Source organism: Thunnus maccoyii, chromosome 10, assembly GCF_910596095.1.
Source record: "Thunnus maccoyii chromosome 10, fThuMac1.1, whole genome shotgun sequence".
Lineage (NCBI taxonomy): Eukaryota > Metazoa > Chordata > Actinopteri > Scombriformes > Scombridae > Thunnus > Thunnus maccoyii.
In genome coordinates this window covers 7957091-7980368 of record NC_056542.1, presented here as the reverse complement: position 1 = coordinate 7980368, position 23278 = coordinate 7957091, and the positions used below count along the sequence as shown (strand labels likewise).

General features: G+C 38.3%; 1 protein-coding gene across 3 annotated transcripts in view; it reads right to left on the bottom strand.

Moving 5' to 3' along the window:
• paqr6 (progestin and adipoQ receptor family member VI) overlaps window positions 1-23278 on the bottom strand; it is a 31617-nt gene that overhangs the window by 7892 nt on the left and 447 nt on the right. The window contains exons 1-8 of one of the 3 annotated variants that reach the window (XM_042424002.1): window positions 20144-20202; window positions 19287-19566; window positions 8988-9259; window positions 5690-5817; window positions 4507-4712; window positions 1729-1855; window positions 720-816; window positions 66-210 (exon numbers count right to left, since the gene is read on the bottom strand). In XM_042424002.1, the coding sequence (XP_042279936.1) occupies window positions 66-210; window positions 720-816; window positions 1729-1855; window positions 4507-4712; window positions 5690-5817; window positions 8988-9259; window positions 19287-19302 (991 nt within the window). In that variant the 5' untranslated portion in view covers window positions 19303-19566; window positions 20144-20202. Of the gene's footprint in view, window positions 1-65; window positions 211-719; window positions 817-1728; window positions 1856-4506; window positions 4713-5689; window positions 5818-8987; window positions 9260-19286; window positions 19653-20143; window positions 20203-23278 lie in introns of those variants that run through there. The other 2 variants (XM_042424003.1, XM_042424004.1) reach the window with 2 other exon arrangements.

Genomic DNA, 23278 nt, shown 5'->3' with positions numbered 1-23278 from the left:
ATGCTGCACAGAGCCAAACAAGCCAGTTACAACTTAAAGTATAACGACAACCGTGGAGGACGTACCGAAGTAGTCGAAGCGCCCTGGGGCCAACCTCTCCGGGAGGTGGGCGGTAAACAGGAAACAGGTGAGGAAGGCGAAGAGGAGGTGGTAACAGTGACTAGACAATGCCTCACTTGGGCTGCAGTTTCCCCCACAGCACAGAAGGATCTACACAAAAAAAAAAACAAAAAAAAAACAAGACAGACCAACAGGTTTAGCTTGAAGCCCTTAAAAGTAACATAGAAGATAAATGCCAAAATGTCACAAATTTAAGATATGAGGAGTATCAGCATTGATTTCTACAGCATTGTTAACATCATTGTTGTAATTACTGACCTAGTTCAGAGGGGGAAAAAAACAGACAAATGACTTGAGTATTGCACAAACTAATCATCACAGTGATTAGTGGAATTAATTAATGGCAGCAATACATTTTTATCAGATCAAAAGAGGAAATCAGCTTCTGGGTTAGTGAGCCAAAGTCTCAAAGCTCAAAGTATTAAAGCCTTGCACTAATCAGCTCCCGAGCTCTTACATAAACACATAAAACATATTTTGTGGATTTTGCAAAACAGTTCATTGTGGAGAGTAAAACGTCACCCATAAAGAATGGGTTAGGGTGCATATATGCATGCTGTTTAAATATGTGGATATAAATGTACTAAACAGACACTCACCCTGTAAAACAGAGGGACAGTGTCAAATATAAACGGGAGGACAAACGCTCCTGTCCGTAGAGCTTTACTTCGCTGTGGGAACTGTACCTCCAGAAACCTGTGGAGACAGAGAGCAGTGTTCACTCATTTTTCTTTTTCTTCTCAAACTTTTCCAGTTAGTTTCTCTGTCTCAGTGCAACCTGCAGTGGATATTATGTAATCACTTAAGACCCTTTAATCATATTAGTCTTTGACCTTGGTGTTGGACATTTCAGTGAATATTGGCAGAACTGCACATTAGCAAAACCAGCATTTATTCTGATACAAAGGAAATACATACGGCCACTGACTCCTCACCATCACAAAACAGGAGTAGATCACAGTATTAAGCAATGCTACTTGTATAATTAATTGATTTACCTTCCAATACATATTGTTTTAAGGGCAATGCAATATTTTTTCACAGATATATCTACTGTAAGGATGTTATAAAAAGTATAAATTGGATGCTTTCAAGTGCACCAACTGAAGTCAGACTGATAAATCGATTTGGCGGCATATAAGTCAATATTGCCCTCATTTACAGTCAGTAACAAACTCCAGTTTCTCTCTTTCGGCTGAATAGTTACAGTAGGTCACCGTGTCTTTAAGAGCTGCTGAGCCTAAAAGAATTTCTTTTGTCTCGGTTTCAATGCAGAGTTTAAGTGTCACATGACAATATGCGTAAATGCTGTTTCAGAGGTTTTACCGTCCTGGCGAGAACACAAATCTCTGGTTAGAACTAAAACCTGTTATGTATGTTCCTGGCAAAGTCAAATTTATATAAATCAAATATCTGCTTTTAAAAAGGTCAAACTTTTGTACCTGCAATAGACTTTATGTTCTAAAGAGAATTTATTTATACTCAAAACAATTTACTTGATTTTAACTTACTTTAACTAAGAAGTCAACAAGTCCAGAGGGAAAATACTCAAACTGCAAATTTCTATGCCAGCCCTGTGGCAGAGGGGTTGAGGGAGCAGCCTCTTACCTGGAATAGCAGGACAGGCTGGTACAGAACAATGTGTTTCCGATGGCAATGGGAACAAAATGACGATGGAGCCAAGTGTTCACCCAGCAGTCGGGCATGACGTAGTATCCATAGCTTATAGCACATCCTGAACACAAACAGAACATTAAAAAAAAGGTTAGTGGTTTGACTTGAGAGGTAACTAATAGCTGTTTAAATCCATTCAGAATATCGTCTTGACATCTAAAAATCTAAATATGTTACAAAAAGCAACACAGAGCAAACAATGACTGAAGGAATAAGAGAAAGCATCGAAGCACATACAAAACTGACTGATTTTTTTTACATTAAGTTATGCATTAAAATAACTGCACTTGCCAATTTCAGTATTTAAAGCCACGTTGTATAGATTTTTTGTGATTAGAGAATCTTTCAAATTATTCTGATGGTGGTGACATGAAACATGGTGCAGTCTGTCTTCTCTGATTTTACCACTGGGAGTCGCCAAAGTAGGAGAAAAAGTGTAGTTCTATACATTGTTACTTTTCAATCCCCATGCATTATTGTTCAAAACATCTTTTTTATTCGAAGCAGATGGAGCTGCTCACCTGAAAGCTCTTTTAAAATAGACTAAAGCAATCAACAACATTAAAAAATCAAGTCAAGTCCAATTTAAATAATGTAAAACAATGTTTACATGCAGTATGAATGTTATATACAGTGCACTGGAACAATTTGAGGACTTGCCATCAAAAGAACAGTGTAGATGTTATCTTTTTCTTAAAAGAGCATCTCCTGTACTGTATGTCTCAAAAAGAAACCATCAAAGCTCAGCCTTTCACTGTAAAAATTTGTCCCATAATTTTCATCTAAAATGCACACACATTTGTGGAAAGATAGAATATGTCGTACATGTATGAACAAGCCTGCAAATAGGCAGACGTGACAGCAGATGCTGAGAGAGAACAAACTTTCAAAGGACCACTTGTGCAACAAGTCCTGAATTCTTACAAGACAGTTTTTTTTTGTTCGGTCTTTGTCGAAATTCCTCTGAAAAAGGCTGGTTCACAGTAGAAGAGAAATATTATTCACTGGAAAAATGGTTGCGAGGCCAAACAAACAGTGTCTGGGGTGCAGATAAGTCATGAAACAACTAATTTCTCAGGAGAGAGGCAGAACAAGAGAGATGTTATTACATGTGGTTTGAGATATGGAAATCAGACATGCCCTGATCACATCCAGCTCACACTCACAGCTGTGATAAAAAGGCAAATAGATGCAACAATGCTTTGAATGTTCTGCTATGTCATTTGCTAGGCAAACAACATAGTATAAGGGGAAGAAAAACAAAGATTTTGTCTCTTGGGTTCTCGTCACAGCCTCAGCATTCTTGGAAATTGATCATTACTACAAAGTAAACATAGTAGTGATGAAAATGCAAATAAGACACTGGATTTGCTGGTTGATCAATATGTCAGTAGTGTTTCATGTAAAACAAAGATTCAAAGTTTCAACTGTACGACCACATTTGATGTACTACCAGCACCACTTCACTATGGTTTACAAGTGTTTTAAGGCTCCTCTCTTACATGTGTTAATTATCCGGTGATGTCAGGTGCTTTTATTGTGATAAAATCTTCCATTCTTGAGATGGTTTACTATACAGACACCTTGTGATTTAACAAACATTATGAAATCCAGATGTGTTTGGAGCTTTTCACTTGTCAGGTTAAACAAGACTCAGTCGTAAACAGGACCTACGTGGGGTCTGCTGACTGAGAACAACAACACTCTTCACATCATACAGTGGTTGGTGCAGTGTGGTAATTCTATATATGGAGGTTATTTTAAATCATTGTTTCTTTAGTTTACATCATTTGGCAAACTGAGTACCACAAACTCGCGGTTAGGTGTGGAACAAAATATACACAGAAGACTGACTGAGGTCTCTAAGCATTTGGATTTAAACCCTTCATTTGTAGAAAAAAGGTAATCTGACTCTCATTTGCAACAATCTACCCACAAACAGTAAGGACGGCTGATCTTGATGTTTATTTTCCCACCTTTGTAGTCTGACCAATGAGGGACGAGACTTTCATTGATAAACCTTTTTCTCTTTTTTAACATTTGGGTAAAATCCATAATTATGTGGTGTTTTAATTTCACAAAACAAAACCAACAAAGAAAACATCCCCTCCTTTACACCGCAGTAAAGAGACTGCAATAAACACATGTTCCACGCTCTTGCTGCAAGCAGAAGCTGACCACTACAGTAAAAAAATCTCCTGGGATTACAATGTGAAAAGAAAAACGGGGAGAAAATTCAAATTAGCTGCTTGTCATGCTCCAACTCACTCAAAATTAACAAAAAAAAAATAGGAAATGATTAAACTACAGAGTATATCACCTGAAAAATATCATTTTAAAATTCTAATATTGTAGCAGCAGTATAATATATATACTGCTGAATTAAAATATGCACCAAGTAACATGAAGCGTTTGTTGTATTATGTGCCTTGCACAATCCACAACAGTTGTATTGTATTCCATTTTATTTTGTTTTAATTGTTTTGTTTTTATTTGTCTCATTGTAGTCCTGAAATGTTTCCTGGTTTAACCATGTAAAGCACTTTGTAACTTTAGTAAGTTTATTATTATTATTTTTACGGTTGAGGGAGCCAAGACACTCCCTCATTCACCTCTGTAGCTTCAAGATGTTCCTGTTCCCAGCAGGGAAACAAACGTTTCTGCACCGAACCTCATATATTTAGGATTCTACCACCGTGTCTGAAGTCTTACCCAGGCTGTAGAGGCTAAGCGCTCCGTAGTCAAAGAAGTAGCAGATGTGGCGGGACTCTGGGGACATGGTGCTGAAGGTATGTGCACAGCTGGAGGTGAAGGGGTAAATACAGATGAGCAGCATGTACACCAGCAGGGGCCAGGTGTAGCTGTCGGTCAGGAAGTTCATATTGGAGCAGAGAACGCCTAAATGCCACAGGAAGTACCTGGAACAAACAAACAGCTTGGTCTCTTATTCCAGAGTAACTTATCGCATTTAAAATATCAACTCCGTTCAGAATTTAACCCGCTTCTCTCTGACTTCTACTGTCCCATGGTCTCCAAAGATGTTGTACTTGGACTTTTCTGACATCCTGGGCTCGTCTTGTGTCTGTTTTAATTCAGGCTTATCTTACTGGATCCTGCCTCAACTCTTTTATCTAAAAATCTTAAAAATATGTTTCATCCTCTTGTGTATTTTCTCCGCAGCTCTACAAAGGATTTATGGCATTACATCTTAGATACTAAACAAAGTTCCTCCGACATCCAGTGATCCTTTGAAACTCTATCCTGTTTTTACAGCTGGAAAGATCATGTGTATGTTCATTTTGCTGTTTGTTTTGGTCTTGGTGTTGATTACAGATAGATTAACTCTGGTCTCAGTCATAACCTGTGCTTTGTTAAAAATCATTCAAACAGTGGTTGAACGTCTCCTATGTATGTGTATGTAATGTTTGTAGAGCTGCAATGATTAGTTGATTAATTGCTTAATAGAAAATTAATCAGCAGAAATGATAAAAATTTGCTAATTGCAGCTTCTTTTCTGTATCATACATCATAGTTAACTGAATATCTTTGAGATTTTGGACGGATGATCAGATAAAACAAGACAGTTAAACATGTCACCATTTTATAGACAAAATTATTTATTGATTAAAAGAAAAAATAATCTGATTAATCGATGACACAGCCCTAAACTTTTGTACGTTATTGTACATTTTTTAAACTGCTAATTTAATTAAAAAATGATATTGGAACTCAGCTGAACAAAAGCTGAATAAATGTTGATCTCGTGGTCGTTGCCTCATATAATGTTTTGGTGCAACGAGGCAATGGTAACACATTGTGAAAGTGCACCAAACAAAGTAGACACATTAACCCAACATGTGGAAAATTTCAATAATTTCCATGATGATGCACACACCATGTTGGCAGGAAGTGTGTCCAGATGTTGATGGTCTCGTTGTTCATCTGGAAGCTGCTGAGGACGCAGTCTAGCGCGGAGCTCCGCGGGTGACGATATCCGGAGATGATACTATCCTCCCTGAACACCTGAGGAACAACAAAACAGTCCAGGTGAGCGATGACACTGTGTGCAAAAAATCCCTGCAGAGAAATTCACTTTTCACCTGCTCCTAAAGAGAGGTCAGAGGTTCGAACCCCTGGAGCCTGAAGAGTGCTAGGAGATTGTTCCTGTCTGAAGCAAATTTTGTGTAATTCTAGTGTTAAAATGAAACAATGTCTACTTGTGAGAGCTGTATGTATGCATGTTTGTCGATTCATATGAATAATTCTAAGAGGCCAGAAGAGACAAAACTAACCAACATTTCACATGAAATAAATTGCGCAGCAGAACTTTGAATTTTTCTCCTCTCCTGTCCCATTAATCAACTTGTAACCACTGAAATTTATTTGTTGACTCTTTGGAAGGATCCCAACACCCAGAGTGGGATCAACTGCTTCAGTGGATTTCAGTCTTCCTTGATAAATGTCATATACTGACATTTATTTTGGTTGAAGTGGTGAAATCCTGTTTCCTTGAGCCAAAATGTTTCCAGCTGGATCTAATTGGATGTGCTAAGAAGAAGACACGAAGACAAACAAAGATGACAACTATGTAAATCTTCTCTCAAACGGTAGACGTCTTACATCAACTTGCCAGTTTGAAAAGGCTGTAGACGAACATTTCAGTAAGTTTTTCTACATGATTTAAGTGCATTACCCTGAGATCATGCACCATGTATCAAAAATAGGGATAAATCAAGTTTTCACCACATGCTCCTTGAAGCGTCCTAAAATATATACGTGTTCCTACTTAATCACTGACTGATACCTACAATGTGTTATTCAACCTGCAATGACTTTAGATAAGCTTCCACTTTTGCTGTTTTAAAAACCTGATGGTACAACTGGTCTCTTCGGGGAAAAAAAAAAACCTAACTCTGTGTTTTTCATTTCTGACAGCAGCGACAGCAGTTTGTTTGAAATAAACAGATGGATCATTAACAGGAACAAGGACGCAAAGACAAAAAGCTAACTAATCTACACAAAGTCAACCCTTTAAACTCTACTAACAGAGAATGAAGGGCAAATATTGTTTAAGTTGATTCAGAAAGTGTTGACTAGAAGTTCTGCGGTAAAACACCTAAAATAATGTCCCTACAGCAGGTGCTTGAACTACAGGTGCTATGTTGTGACTTATCTTTCCTATGGAAGCATGAATGTCTGCTGTGTACATATATACGGGTTGGGCTTTCAGGAACAGGACATTATTTACAGTATCTCAGTTTCAAGAAGTAATTAATTGAGTGTGATGATATAAAGATATATCCTGCCAAGAATATGTTGTGTAAAAATGCTGGCCTTATCTTTATTTGCATCAAAGTTGTAAGTGTACCAATGCATTACTAATGGACTTGGCAAAGTTCATAGAGGCCTCAAGATTTAAAAAACAAAGCTACTATGGAGTTGGGCGAGAAGACGATGTATATCGGGAGACAATTTACAATAAATTTGTCCACCAGTGAATTGTAAGTGATTTTACCTTACAATTTATACAGTGGTAACAGTCCCTTTAATATCTCTAGTTGCATTAAGCCAAAGAACAAACAATGATGCAAATCATGAGCAGGACTGCTTTATGGCAATTTGGGATTTTTATAGAATTTATATGATTTTTAAAAATCATTATCAGGTATGTAATTCACTGAATTTTCCAAAAAGACACATTTCTGTCTCAATATTTTAATCTATATGTTGTTTTTCTATTTATATTCCAGAAAATAGCGCATTTAATCCAAGAGATATTCAAACTCTAACTGTATTCTGCTGCTGGGGGTGCAGCCCCTCTACAAGACACCTGAGCCACCAGTGTATATCGGTAAATGTGTTGTTATTTGTGCAATTTAAAAAATGAGGCAAAACAAGTTGTCGAGGTAATAGCTCAAACAAAATATGATGAGAATAAAATAGGCTGCAAAGTGATCTAATGTATGTCATAAACTCATTAGCAGGAGCGACTGCCAGCTTCAGACGACTAACTTTAGTTAATTTACATGAAAAACCACTAATGACTACACAAAAGGTTACCTGGATTAAAATATCTCTCATAGCACCTATAACCTACTGCTTTGTCATTTAGTTATTTTTAACATGAGGTTAGTTTGATTTTGCAAAACTAAAGCAACAAAAACTACTTTTGTTTATGAAATGCGTATTATTGACAATAAATGGCATACCATTAATAAGTTGCTCTGTCTACTGTACATGTTCACATGTTTTCAGCATTGCGTCAAACCTCACACCTGCTCTTGTCATGACAGATAAATCTGCTAGATTCCTGGCATTATGTAAGAATACTTTGTAAGGAATTCAGGTATTTTAAAGACACGCATTACATAAGATAATGACAACAATGAAAATAAAAAACAAAGAAGAAGGGAAGTAACTTCATAGCAGCTGCGCAGAATCAAGTTATTGTAGAATGAATGATTGTAATGTATGCAAGATTTACACACTGACTACACCCATCCAGTGCACATGTAGACTTCAATTAAAGCTGCACCAACTGTTATTCTTATATTAACAATGGAAAAAATAATGATGTTTAATGTGAAGGATGTCGCTCATAATGACTCCACAGAGCAAAATCACCCTGCATTGCCCTTCAGCACTATGGAACATTTTCATGTTTTTTAGTTCACTGTTTCTGTTTAACAGCCCAAAACTTTAACATTCTGTTTCCCCTTTCACTGATCTTGTCAACCTTGTTTTCAGCCACACCAAAGCTCTGATAAATCCACTGTACATTACCTGCTCATCACGTAAAACAACAGACAAAGTTAGCTACAAGCTGGATAATATAGTCATATATCATTTGACCACTTAGTCATTATATCCACATTACTAATAAATCTCATAGTGTAAATATTTTGTGAAAGCACCAATAGTAATCCCTATTCCCTACAATATTGTCGCAATATTGATAGTGGTATCCGGTCAAAAATACTATGATATTTGATTTTGTCCGTATCACCCAGCCTGAGAGGAGAATCTGTCCCATACAGAAGTTGTTTAACCTTCTAAAGTAGTGACAGGTGGGGACTCCCTGAACTGAGAATCACCACAGGGCATTTGGTCTTTACAGCAAGAAAAAACAAACTGTAAAACAAACTTCCAGATATCTTGTAATCCTTTCAGACAAGGTCTCTGTCCTTTCTTACCTTGGGGACCTGGTGGATGTCAAAAAGCTGAGGAAGCTTGATGCTGAGCATGTCTGTGGGCAGTCTGATGGCACCTCTCCCTCTCTGGCAAACCTCCCTGAGTCTGGCACGTCCCCCACGACAGAGGACTAACCAGACAGGGTAGTCAAATACAGGGATCCGGGCCCCTTCTCCTGGGCCGGCTGACTCCCATCGTAAGCACCGTCCCCAGCCCTCGCTCCACCCACCTCCGACGCCACCACTGGCCCCAATCCCCCGCCACACGGGAAACACTGCAGGGACACACAACAAACACAAACAATCAGACACCGAAATAACAGAAAGTACATAATGTTTACTAAAAGCCAATATTTATTCACTCTTTGTTTGGCCAGAAAAGTTTACTGAACACAACGTTAAAATGCAATCTCCTGTTTGTATTTGCTTTGCATTTTTACACACTGTGCAATTGTTTGAAGAAAAGTATAATTTCAAAATTGTTAAAGGGATTTTTTCCTGGAGGAGGTTTGAGTAATGAGATAAAAGAAAACGGCATCCTGCATTTGTATAATTCTTGATATTTATCTTGATACCAGAAAATAGCCAGTTTTATGCTCCATATACAGTATTCTGCAATTCTTTGACTGTTTACAATTGACTTTTACGATGTTGGTTGAATAAAATCAATTTATAGAGCGTGTAATTAGAAGAATTTACTGGTGTAGTAGAAATACCCCCTTATTTACACTGATGAAAGCCACACACTAATAAGCCTGCTCTCTTGGAACTGAACACCATCTGTGTTCTTTATTTTTCAGAAAATGCTTTAAAAAACACATTTGAGTCATCGAATAAGTCCACTGACACTGTTGCAACATACTGAATTTCTGGATATTGCATTCCAGCTTAATCTCCGGGATGATCATAACAAATGTTAAATCACCCTTCAAGCTCGTTTGACGGAGTCCTCGCGAGTAATGTCTTGACTGCAGCCGACATTAAGAACAATCTCCTATTGTAGCTGCTCTCGAGACGTTCCCAGACATCGATTTAAAGAATGCCCGGCATTGTCACATTGCAGCAGCCTGTGACGGAAAGCAAGCATGTAATAAAAACATGTTCGTGAGAGCCAATATAACACAGAGCATTCCTTCTCTGTAAACAGGAGGGGAACATCAGTAAGATAACCCGTTTCTTATACCACAACATCTTTTTGACTTTACAGACAAGCTTTAACTTTGACAATATTTTAGCTACCAAATAGTACTAAATTAATTTTCTGACGGACTCAAGTAGCAAGCTGTCAGCTCACACTGGGGTTTCAATTAATTACTTCTTTGGTATTGCTTTAAATATAATTTAAATACACAAAACTTGTGACAGTGAGATAAAGCTCTGCACTGAGGCCTGACAGCTGATTTTAGTTTGTCACAGATATCGGTATAAAGAAAGATATAAAAAAAAAAAAAGAAAGAAATTGCAGCACAGAAATTCCAAAGATATGAAGGAGATGTTTGTTTACATGATACGACAGAACTCAAGCTATACCAGCTTTATTATTAATGTCAATGTCATCTAATTTTATATGTATTGATCTCTTTATATCGCCTGTATCAGTCTCTCTTATATTATAAATTCTTAAATAACAAAGACAGTGTACCGGGAAGAATGTGGCGGAAATAAAGTATGAAACTAAAAAAAAGAAAAGAAGAAGAAGAAACGCCATAGGTAATTTAGATGGTGGATGTAGTTCGTCCACTAGAGATCACTGCCAAACTTATGCATCAACTGTTTAAGTACATATTTTGATCACAGTTCTTAAATGACCAGATTTAAAAGGATCCTTTATGTTTAAAAACAAATATTGGCCGATATATTTTAAAAACATTTTTTTTAACTCTCAAATATTGATATCAGCATCAGCTCTAATTGGTGTAATAATTTTATTTTATTTTATTTATTATTTTTTAAATTCATATACTCACCCCACCTGTCTTTTAAAAATGTCCTATGAGGTCAGGCTCCACACACACACACACACACACACACACACTTACACACACACACGCACGCACACACACACACACACACACACGCTCTGCCTTCATGTCATTAACACACCATGAATATCAGCATAAACTGTTCTGCTGATACGGTTGTGATGGAAACTAGGCCAATATAATATATATATATATATATATATATATATATATATATATACACACACACACATACATACATACAAATACACATACTTTTACCTTCCTTATTTAAATAAATATTTCAAATGAAATGCCAAAGCTGTGTTCAAACCATAACTGGGGCCATTTTATTGACCTGTGTCTCATCGGAGTTTGGGCATCTCTACCCAGACCTGACAGGATAGAGTGTTTCCTGGCATCTCTCCTGTCATTACAGCTCATACCTAGAGGGGCTCCTCTCTAGCAGTGTGGAAGCAACGAGAGGGGATCGCTGCTCACTTCTACCCAGCTGCAGGCCCCCGCCTGTTAACTGTGACAAAGTGAGCTTTGTGGCGGCTAAGCCTTGAGAGTACAGGGCCCAAAGGATGACTGTTACACTCTGCACTGGATGGAAATGAGGCATCTCACACTCTCTCTCTCTCTCTCTCTCTCTCTCTCTCTCTCAGTCACACACACACATGCACGCACACACACACACACACAGTATCCTGCCGTGGAGCACAGGCGCAAATAGTCAAACATGCACAACAAGCATGCACACTGGTATAAAACCTGCATTCATCACGCCTGGAAAACATGGCAGCACACAAACAACAACACACACACAAGCCCACTGCTTGTGTTGATGACAATAGCTACTGAAAGTCACTGGGTTCACGACAGAGTGAAAAAATAAAAAACTCATTTGAATTCAGATCATTAGCATCATGTGGCGCTCATGATTTGAATAGTCAGTCTGACATGTAGATGGCCTTTTTGTGTGGCTGATTTGAAAGGTAAAGTCTATGCATGTAAAATCTATACTGATTAGATTATAACTGGCTATGAGAGATAGTATATGAAAGAGGACTTCAGGAAGCTGCACGCAGCCTTCGAGGAGCCAAACAACTCAAGATGTTATTGTTACAGTCAATAAATTTGGACAGTTGACTTGTTTGTGGACATGAAAAACATACTCTTGAGGACAAGGACTGTTCTAAGCAATGACATCAGGAGACACTTCTGTTCCCCTTAATACATCAATGTCCTGTTGCTACAGAGAGCTTGTTGACCCGAGTGCGTCAGTGTGTCCCGTCATGCTGCCCGACATATGTAAGAATCACATGATAACACATTCAAATGCAATCCTGTTTCCCCACATGCACAAACACACAAACAGACGTGTTTACAGCACAGCAGAAGACTGAGAGGATGAAAATGGTGTGCTCAACAACAACAACAAACACAAGATGCAAGGCAGAAACAGCACTCACTCAGAGCTTAAAGCTAAGGGCCAGTTCTGAAACATCAGCACAACATGTGGATTAAAAATGCCATCCAGAATTTAAAAGCCCAAAGTGACATCATCTTGTTTTGTCTGACCAATATTCTAAATGTTATCTCATAACACAGAGAAAAGGCAGCAAATCCTCACAACCGAGGTGCTGGAAGCTGAAATGTTTGGTATTTTTGTGGCTGAAATGACTATTAAACAATTAATCAAATATCAAAACAGCTGCAGATCTTTTTCTGTTGATCGACCGATGGTTTCAGGTCTGAAGCCGATCCTTCAATAAACAAGAAGAGACTGAAGAACCGATGAGTGAGTGCTGTTTACTTTACAGCTCTGAACCAGAGCATGAAACCAAATGAAAGGACAAACACTCACACTCAGTTAATTTACATTTACATTCTCAACTGTACAAGATCACAAGACGAGTCACACATAATGTAATGTAATAAACACTTTCGACTTTTCCAAATCAGTTCCCAAGAAATTCACGAAAAACCGAGATGTAAACAGTGGTGATGTGTAGCGTAAGAGATGCACACATAGGCCAAAAACATCTTCACCTCACCCTTCTGTCTAAGGTCACTCTGCTCTTTTGCTGGAATAACTGAGATAGCCAGCGAGCCCTCTGCTTGTGTAAGTTGTTTATTAAATCTCGATGCATCCTCCCTCTAAAGATAACATCCACCATTAGAAGCTGACTGTGGTTTCCTGGAGATGTTGAAAAAAAAAACATTGGCCTCCCGTCCAACACTTCTGAGAATGTTTGCAGAGATGATTAACTGTTTGTCAGAGAAGTTTAGCTCGCAGTAACATTTTTGCAAATAATTCCTTTTTGAAAAAAGCAGTCACGCAACACAGATACACCAGACAGGCATTGTTGACTCTTGACATTATTCCAAGTTTTCTATAATCTGTGGCTTTGCAAAGCAGCTTGTCAGCTCTCAGATAAGATAAGAAAATTCCAAGTGCACCCAAAACTGACATGGTTCATCATCAATTTCAACATACTCTCTTTGACACTTATTTCTCCCACAATAACTAAGCCACAGTCAGGACACAGGAGTTAATGCGGTGCAGTCAGAAAGTATTGAGCGTTTAGTCTATAAATTGTCGGAAAATGCTGTTTCCCAAAGCCTGAGATGCAACCATAAGTGTCTTGTTTTGCCTTAACCAACAGTCCATGACCCAAAGATATTCAGTTTACTACCATAGAGGATCAAAGAAACCAAAAAATATTCACATGTACAGGTCCAGTGTGTAGAATTAGTAGCATCTAGCAAAACGGACTAGGCAGAAATTAAATATAATATCCATAAGTATGTTTTAATTAGAGGATAAGCACCTGAAAATAAGAATCGCTGTGTATTTGTTACCTTAGAATGAGCCCTTTATTTCTACATCATGGATGTATCATAGGAGCTGGATACCAGACTAAAAATGGTGCCCATTCAGTCCAATAAGAATCGCTTGGCTGGTAGCAATAGTGTTTCCCTTGCTGGCCTCGCCCGCCAGTTCCCATAGACTGAACATTGTGATGACATCATGGATTTTTAAAGTCCCTTTTCTTGGCTTGAGGGAAGTTTTACAAATAATAGATATGTCATAATAGAAAGAGACATAATTGACAGACTTTTACAGACATCTCTTTTACAATGGTGGTCTATGGGAAAAATGTTTCGTGGGCTGCAGGGGGGATTTTTCACTGCAATACTGTGAGTGACCACTGGGAAAATTTGGCTGCAAGGCTGATAATACATCCATGATCTACATAGGGAGCGGGTCCCCTTCCATGGAGCCTGCCATGTTGCACCACCATGTCTCTATAGTAGCCCAGAACGGACAAACCAAAAACTGGCTCTAGAGAGGGCCTCTTGCGTTCGAGTTTTGTGGCCACCATAGGTGCTACTACAGGCTTGGAAGGGGAGGGTGAGGGGAGGGGTATTCAATTGGTTGCAATCTGCAACCTCACCGCTCACAACTAATGTAGGGCTGCAACTAATGACCAAAGTGACATCAATAAATATCTTACTGTCCAACCAACAGTCCAAAACCAAAAGATATTCAGTTTTCAATCACATACAGTCAAGAAGAAGCAGCAAAGTCTCACATTTAAGAACTTGGAACCAGTGAATTTGTGACATTCTGGCTTGAAAAATAAAATTGCAGATTAATTTTCTATCGATTGACTCTTCGTTACAGCTCTAAAATAATGATATCATCTTTTATTGTAAAAAATAAATGCGGATGTGTTTCTTGGATGTGTCGATGATGTGACACAAAACATGTGATTCAGTATTTATCCGTTGAGTACAGGTGTAATGAGGGAGCCGGATGTGGCTGTGAAAATTAGCCTGTAATCGTCTGACCGACCCTGAGGAAGACCGACTTGAAAGGAAACAACGACTATGAGTTGTAAGCTGACTCTCTTCATTTTATTTGGCAGTGTTTTCATCAACATCATGAACACTGTAGGAACTGTAACTCGTTAAAAACATATTCCCCAAATTCCAGGAGACAGACCATTTTTGGAAAACACAACCTTAAAAAAAATCCACATATGACTGTTGTCTTTCATATTTGGTTGCCAGTCCTTTGCAGTGAATGACCAGTTGAAGTATTTGATCCACAGACATCAGCTACAGACAGGTGACATATTATAACTGTAGATGCTTCCCATACAGGGCACGGGGGGACACTGAATGGTTTAATGAGTATGAATAAGTAATAGGAATCATATGGCTTTCACTCATCAGATCTCAACCATACTGAACATCTGTGAGAGATTTTGGACCACATGGTAAACAGCGCTCCCCACCACCACCGCTGTCAGAACACCACATGAGAGAGTGTCTTTTGGAAGAATGGCGTTCGTCCCTAACTTTAAAGTTACAGAAACTGAAGCTGAAGCTATTCTGGACACTCATGGTGGCCTTACTAAGACAGTTTATTTATTCATTAGTTTATTTATTTATTTATGTTTATTTTATTTCTCACCAATCTGGTGATACTGGGATGTACTGCAGCCATTTGCACTTTTTTTCCTTGTTTCAGGGGCTTTTTGCCATCAGTCTGGTCTGCAGCAGGCCAACCACATGCTACACTGGCTTGAGGTCAAGTGACAGACTTGGCTTATAAAGAAACCAACAGCCCTTTAAAAAACCTCCAAAGTTGCCTTTACTGTATGTTACAGATCATTGTTGTAACCGAAACAAGTAGTGTTTTGACTGAAAATTAATCGACAACTATTCTGATAATCAATTAATCATTTTGAGTAATTTTTTAATTAAAAAAAATCTGGCTCAGGCTTCTCAAATGTAAGTATTTTGTGGTTTCTTAAGTTTTCTATGATAATAAACTAATTATCTTTCAGTTGTGGACTGTTAGTCGGGGCAAAACATGACATTTGAGGACGTCATCTAGGGCTTTGGCAAAAAAAAGTGATGGACATTTTTTAGCATTTTCTGGCATTTTACAGACCAAACAACTAATTGATTACTTGAGAAAATAATCAACAAATTACTCGATAATGAAAGTAATTGTTGGTTGCAGCCCTACACTTGCCTAAAGTTGGGGGACTAGGTAATGCAATGTGTCCTACATTGAATACCCTAAAACTAACACTCTTAAAGCTAAAAATAGGCAATTAAACCTCATAGTCATTTTTCATTTTAAATCCAATGTGCTGGAGTAGAGCCAAAAAACATATTGTCTTTCTGACTGAGATGAGTTTCATTGTGTACACAGGTAAAGGCACTGATCAACGAAAGGGTGTTTACTCAGCAAACGTGGGAAGAAACAAGAGTCTAATGACTTGCAAGATGTTTTTTTCTAGTAAGTAAGTAAGTAATAAGTAGTCAACAGATAGCATAAAAACATCTGTGCCTCCCTTTCACCTCCAGACTACCATCATTACCTGTAAGTTCTGCAGTGATTCTGAATTTACCCAAAACAACACTTCATTCCTCCTTATTTATTCTACATCTGAAATTCTTTCCCCTTGCGCGTGATGTCGTCACATGACCCCTCTCAATGGACGTCTTTATTGGCCGGAGCCTGACAATAAGAAGGCTATGCAGAGCATGTTACCCACACAGATGGACACGCATCGTCTGTACATGTACAACAGCCTTGTCTCTTTCTGCAGCTCAAGCCATAGAGCATACCACTGTCCTGCTGAAACATGCTCAGCCTAGCAGATGACAGCCCCAAAAAAACAAAAAACACTCACACGTGCAATTTTGACCGGTGGGTTCACTACACAATGCTGCTTTAGTTGATGCACCTAATCTTCCTCCAGTACTTTTACAATACAATATCATCAGGTGGAGGACAATGATATAGTTTGATGCGGTTTGTCCATGTTGGTTTTCCTCCTGTCCTCCCCAATTTTTTGAGTTACCAGCGGCCACTGGTTTGGAGGTTGAATGCAGCTCATTTTTGTAGGATACAGCAGAAAAGCCTATATACATACAGTACATTATAAACTGCTGTAAGTACAAGTCATGGGCAGACAGCATGTCACTAACAGGGATTTTTTTTAGCCTCTATATATACCAACTTTCATCTGCTTTTTTCTCAGAATCCCTTTCAGCAACCACACAGAAAACATGCTCCAACGTACTGCATCCACCTGTTTGCATTTCATATTGGCGAACAAAGGAATAAGAATAATGCAATAAAGAGAGAGCCAGTTTTTCAAGTTAAAAAAACACAAGTATTGCTCAAGATGCCTCTGGTTGCACTGCATTATGGTCCATTGAGGTTTCTGTTAGTGGGGAAACTTGTATCTACAAGGCATCTTTCCTTATCCTTGAACATTAGTGCTGGATGTTGAGTCTAGAGAGAAACTCATGATCTTCAAATTCAGGTAACAAAACCTGACGTTTGTAGCCAGTTCATTAAAATATCCCCATGTGCCGATCTGAGAAGCTGGAATATTGGGTGTTTTGTCTTGAAAAATGAATAATCAAATGAAATAATAAAACATGTTGCTGATTAATTTTCTGCTTATCAACTAATCACCTAATCACTGCAGCTCTGAACTAAATTATCCATCACTTAGTAAGAAAAATAATCCTTGCATCTGCATCTTTCATGTTCTCTCTTACAGCATAAATGAACTACTGCCTTCTGACCGAGTGTTTTGCAGGACATCTCTGCATACAGACGCTAAACCTTGTCATGAGACACGTTTAACTTCTCTCTTTTTGGTTAAACTCTGATGTCATACTGGAGTGTTTTTCTAAAAAGGTGTTCCTCCTTGGGTCACCTCATTTCTGGTAAATGTCTCCATCTCACATGAAATCTCTGCACAGGGTTATGTAACATGTGCCTATGTGTTCTTACAGACCAAAAAGGACACCTCAGAGAAAAACGTATTCACAGTAACTTCCCCTGTAAGATCAAAAGGGTTACTTACTTTGCCAGTATCTTAGTTGTTTATTCTACCATTCAGCTTGGTCATCAATTAAGACCTGGATCTAAGTATGTTTTAAGAAAAACCCAAGTCTCAAAACTGGAGTCCGGTTGCAGAATCAGCATGTTCTTTGGCTTGCATGTGACTTTTAGTACCGTGTGAAGAATAAAGGGAACATGCTGTCAGATAGAAACCAGTTTCAAGTCACTGGTAATTGAGTATGAGGTCATATATTTTAACACGAGACACAAGCCTCAACCAGTTGGGTGTGTTGCAGAGGCATGTCGGCCCCCCCCCCCCCCCCATGCTTGTTCTCTTCAACCTCCATCATTCCTCTATGTTTGTACCTAAACCTATATCAGTATCAACATAGTTAATACAGTACATACACATGAATTTCCTGTTTTTCCTCTTTCTGTAAGCTCAGTATTATACTCTCTCACCTGCAATGGGATGAAACAACAACATATGAGAGGTTTGGCTCCAAACTGACATTGGGCTAGGAATATCAAACGTCAAAGTAGTAGTCGTAAAATTGTAGTACTTTTCTGTCATTTGACTAGTGTAGGGCAGCAACTATGATTATTTTCATTATCGACTGACCTGCTGATCAATTTCTCAATTAATCGTTAAGTCTTTAAAACATCAGAAAACTGTGAAAAATGTCAATCCAAGTTTCCCAAGGTAACATCATCAAATGTCTTGTTTTATCCGACCAACAGTCCAAAACCCAAAGATATTCTGTTATGATTATATCAAACAGAAAAGCAGAAAATCTTCACATTGGAGAAGCTGGTACTCAGGAGTTTTGGGGGCATTTTTGCTTGAAAAATCACTTAAATCATTAATTTTCTAAATAATTACACTTCTGAAAATGAGCTATATACTACATATAGCCTAATAGTTTAAAGAAGAACTTTAAGGGTGCAACCCTGGAAAGCGTCAAAAAAAAAAAGTGCTGTAAGCTGGTAAAGAGGAGTTCAAATCCATGTGGCAGCTGCTTAAAATATGGAAAATCCAAACATCTCCAGGCTGGAAAAAACAGCTAAACCCTGCAAGAGAATCTCGCCTGGACACATCTCCAGAACAACCATTTAGGAAAACACGCTAGTCACATGCAGCTAATTCTCAGAGTGACTTCAGTCCTCCAAGCCCATGTGTGTGTGTTGTGTTTTTTTTTTTTCTATGTCCTCTTCTTTCCTTTCACCCCGTTACTCATTAAACACAACTTTCTAGGAATAACTGCATCAACACCAGCTTGAAAAAATCATGATACAACCGCACAAGATAGAGAAGAAACCAGCTTAAAGTAAAAAGGAGTCAAAGCAGCAAAACTTTGCCTGGACAATGCAACAACTACGGAACTGTAAGCCTGAAGAAAAACATCTTCGCGTCTTTGTCACAAAAAGATTTATGGTTTGTCGTCTTACCGCGACTCTCGGGCATTCGGGGGTTACAAGGATTCCTCCCGTCCTGTCTTCAGGAAAACGCTGTAACGTGAAAGGTATTTCACAACCTCTGTTGAGCAGCTTCTCTTCCTCCCCTATCGGTTTTGTAATTGTGTTTCAGGTCTGCAGTCTCTTTCTCTTGTCCCGCGCGAGCCAGTAAGAAGCGCTGCTCGGTGCTCACGTGGATCGCTGGAGAAACAACAACACGAGCCATGTGTGTCCTAAGACTGCGCGCGCGCTACTGTGATAGGAGGGAGTAGACCTAGATGGATGGAAACAAGATGTGGACACTAATCAACTGGTTTTCGTGTTCACTGGTTACCTTGTTGTTTGTAAACGTCGGGGGTTTCTCATGGCGACAGAAGTTCCAACCACTGACCTCGCGAATGTCTTAATGATTATTATTCTATGTCACTCATAATTTCGTAGACCAGGTGATTCATCTAGCCTAATTCATTTAGCTTGTTGATGGTTTATGGAGTTAAGTGAAACTGTTGAAGACAATAAAACATCATATGGTTCAGAATATTTCTGATCCCACAGTTTCACTAAACTGCATAAAACATCAATAAGTTAAAATAAATCAGATGGATAGTCTATGAAATTATGGGTGATATAGAATTATAATCATTAAGGCATTCGCAAGGTCGGCTACGTTTCCTCTCTGTGGTTGGAACTTCTGCTGTCGCCATGAGAAACCCCCATGTGGTTGGGCTGCTAGATGGATCATCCAGAGGGTTGAAACTTGCAAGATTTGTATGCGTTGTGTTTCTTCACTGTGCATGTAACCCTAACCTTAACCTTAACCTTTACCATAACTTAATCCTAACTACACTCACGAGAGTTTGTCCCTCCAGTTGATCCAACCTCGCATTTACCTTTAAAGACAAAGGTAAACAGCTAACAGGAAAACCAGTTGATCCGTAACAACAGTACTGTTACCAAGCCAAACCAAAGCTCTAAAATGTTGATTATAACAATGTATTTTTCAGAAACACAGAGGGAAGCGTGGGAAAATAGCTTTAATGAAGGCTAACTGTAGCTATCTCACAGGCTAGCATATTAAAAGTGTAATTTCTAGCTTTCCGTTATAGTTTTACTACCTTGCTGTCTGAAATTATACATTTCTATGGAAAAATAATATTTCATATAGAAAAACAAAAATTTTTACCAAATATGTAATAGGCTGTGTTTGAGCTATTGCATTGATTGCCATGAACTTTCTTACAGATATTTATGTGTCCCAGAGGATGACTCATACTGACTTTACAATTTAACACAATTATCAAGTCAACATTTAAATGTGTCCAATACTTTGATTTATGACTACAAACATTTATAATAAATGATCAACACTGATGATGTTTTTAAACAGAAATGTGTAGTTTGTATTTCTTACATCTTTCTAGCTTATTTCTCAAACCATTGCTCAACCAACATTACATATAATACTGTAAAATCTCACAACTAACTTAACATGTCAACTTTTACACAATCAACTCACACTATGCACAAACATCTTAACATTTTCATGCTCACAACATGATAAACCCTTCAATAGGTTGCCAAAGATCTTTATTGCAACACCACCTTCTGGCCAATTCTTACACTTACTTCACCATTACTGGTAAACATCAAAAACAAAATTTGGAACTCAACTTTTATCTGCCTATTTGCTTGGCTTAATTTTATGAGTGTTACAGCCTCACAGAGCTGCTAGCCCAGCTGCATCTAATTCAAACTCCCATGTCTTAAATAGCCCTTAGTGTCACTAAAATGTAGAAAATTAGGACTGATTGTAAGGATATTATCTGCACTATGAGTCCTCTTGGTTACAAAAGCTGAGAATGATGTAGTGCTTGTCTATCTGTACCACTCTCCGCATTAAATCTATGAAAAACATCTGTACTACAATGAATGACTGTCCTGTCTCATGACAGTGATGACCTGTGATCCAGACTCGCTGATGTCAGTTACCCACACCCAACGGTTAATAAATGAGGAAGTTTCTCCACATCACTCAGCAGAACTGATGAAGCCTACTGGATGATAAAATGTCCTCAGCACTGCAGGCTACAGGAAGTTTTGACTTTTACTTCTTCTCTATCACATGATACTGATGATAAATGAGATCCTTAACACAAGAACCTGTGGGAGTCTGGGAGTCTCCTCTGTCCAAACTCTGACCAGGGAGGACATCCTGTTTTCATTCTGCACAGGATAAACATCCAGTTTGTGTCTGCACACATATTTCTATCTCATCATATTGTCTTGTTTGAGTTCAACAAACCCAGATGAGTGTGAAACTAAACTAGTGAGTATCACAAAAAATTATTCAAACTCAGCTATATGACCCCCCTCTTACTTAATACATTTTCAGAATATTTAGTTGATCATAATTTGCTAAGAAGATCAAAATTGTGAGATCAAAAGTGTATGTGTGTCAAAAACAACTAACAACTAACACACCCTAATAACCTCCAGATCATATCTCTCACAACAGTATATTACTCTGGATTCTTAAAATAGCTGGGAGTATCACAATAGAAAAAAAACTTTATTGTCTCAGTGGGAAAATTCCAGGGGATTGGTACCGCCCTCCGTTTGTGTGACATCAGTAAAAAATGAAGAAAAAAAACAAAAAACCCTCAAAAAAAACAACAACAAACAAACAAAAAAAAACTCTCTTGTTCACAGCTTGTGAAAAATTCCACTGCCTTCCTAGAATTAAGAAACAAGACGATATTTCACTCATCTTAATGTTCAAGTTTAAGTGATTATTTTTGAAGCCAGGAAGAGTCTTTGCTCTCCGTTATTGGACCTCCTACTGCACATGTTCCCCCTTCCCTCCTTGAGATCATCATGTTTGTCATCTAATTGTTCCAAGATTAAGATTAAAACACACAACATGACTGAGCATTTTCTGTTAGAGCTCCTAGACACTGGAATTACTTGCCTTTTTACCATTACTGTGTTTTGAAAAGTGATATAAAAATAAAGTTAATAATAATGATAATAATCTTATGAAGCACTTACTAATATCAGTAATCATTGGTGGTCAGATACCTCACTCATGTAAATACCACAAAATATATATCACAAGTAAAAGTCCTGCACTTAAAATTAAACTTCAGCAAATGTACAGAAATATTATCAGCAAAATGTACTTTAAGTATCAAAGTATCAACAGTAGCCTGTGTATAATGCGGAGTGTTCCCCTTTCAGACTGTTATTAGATTATCATCACATGAATTAACATTTTTGAAGGTCATTATAATGAATATGGAGCCAACCAAGCAAAAATAACACAAGCAAGAAAAAATTAATTTCGGGGATAAAAATCATATATATGTATTATTATATTTAAATTGTTATGGACACGCAGGAATCGATTATAAACAAAGTGAGATACTCCGAAAACATCGAGCATGCGCACATAAACTGCGCCATACCACACGAGGAGTTAAATATCCTGTTATGTGAAGGTGTTTACTAGCCTGTAGTAAGTAAAACTTGGCAGTAAATTCCACATATGAGCTATTTCGTAAGTGATTTTTTTGCCAAAAATGTTCAGTTCTCATAAATGGGAGTAACTTACAAATAAAATACCCCGAGGGTGTCTTTAAATGGGGACGGTTAGTAAGTGTACTGGCGCTTCTTTGAGAGAGAAACACCCAGTATCGGCGTGTGTAACTGCGCTGGTATGATGGAAAAACTGCTGCCAAACTAACGCAGGTTACAACAGGACACATAAACCCGGTCTGACCTTTCAGCTTTGTGTCTCCGATGGGATCATTGCAGTCTCAGATGAAGGGGAGGGATTCCGGAGCGTGGAGAGGGGAAAAATAAATGAATAAATTATTTTTGGGGGGGAACTGAAAAATCATAATTCCATCGTGGTTCCCCAATCCAGCCCGTCCCTATCGCACCAACCAACCCCCCTCTCTCTTCCTCTCCCTCTGCACATTCCTGCA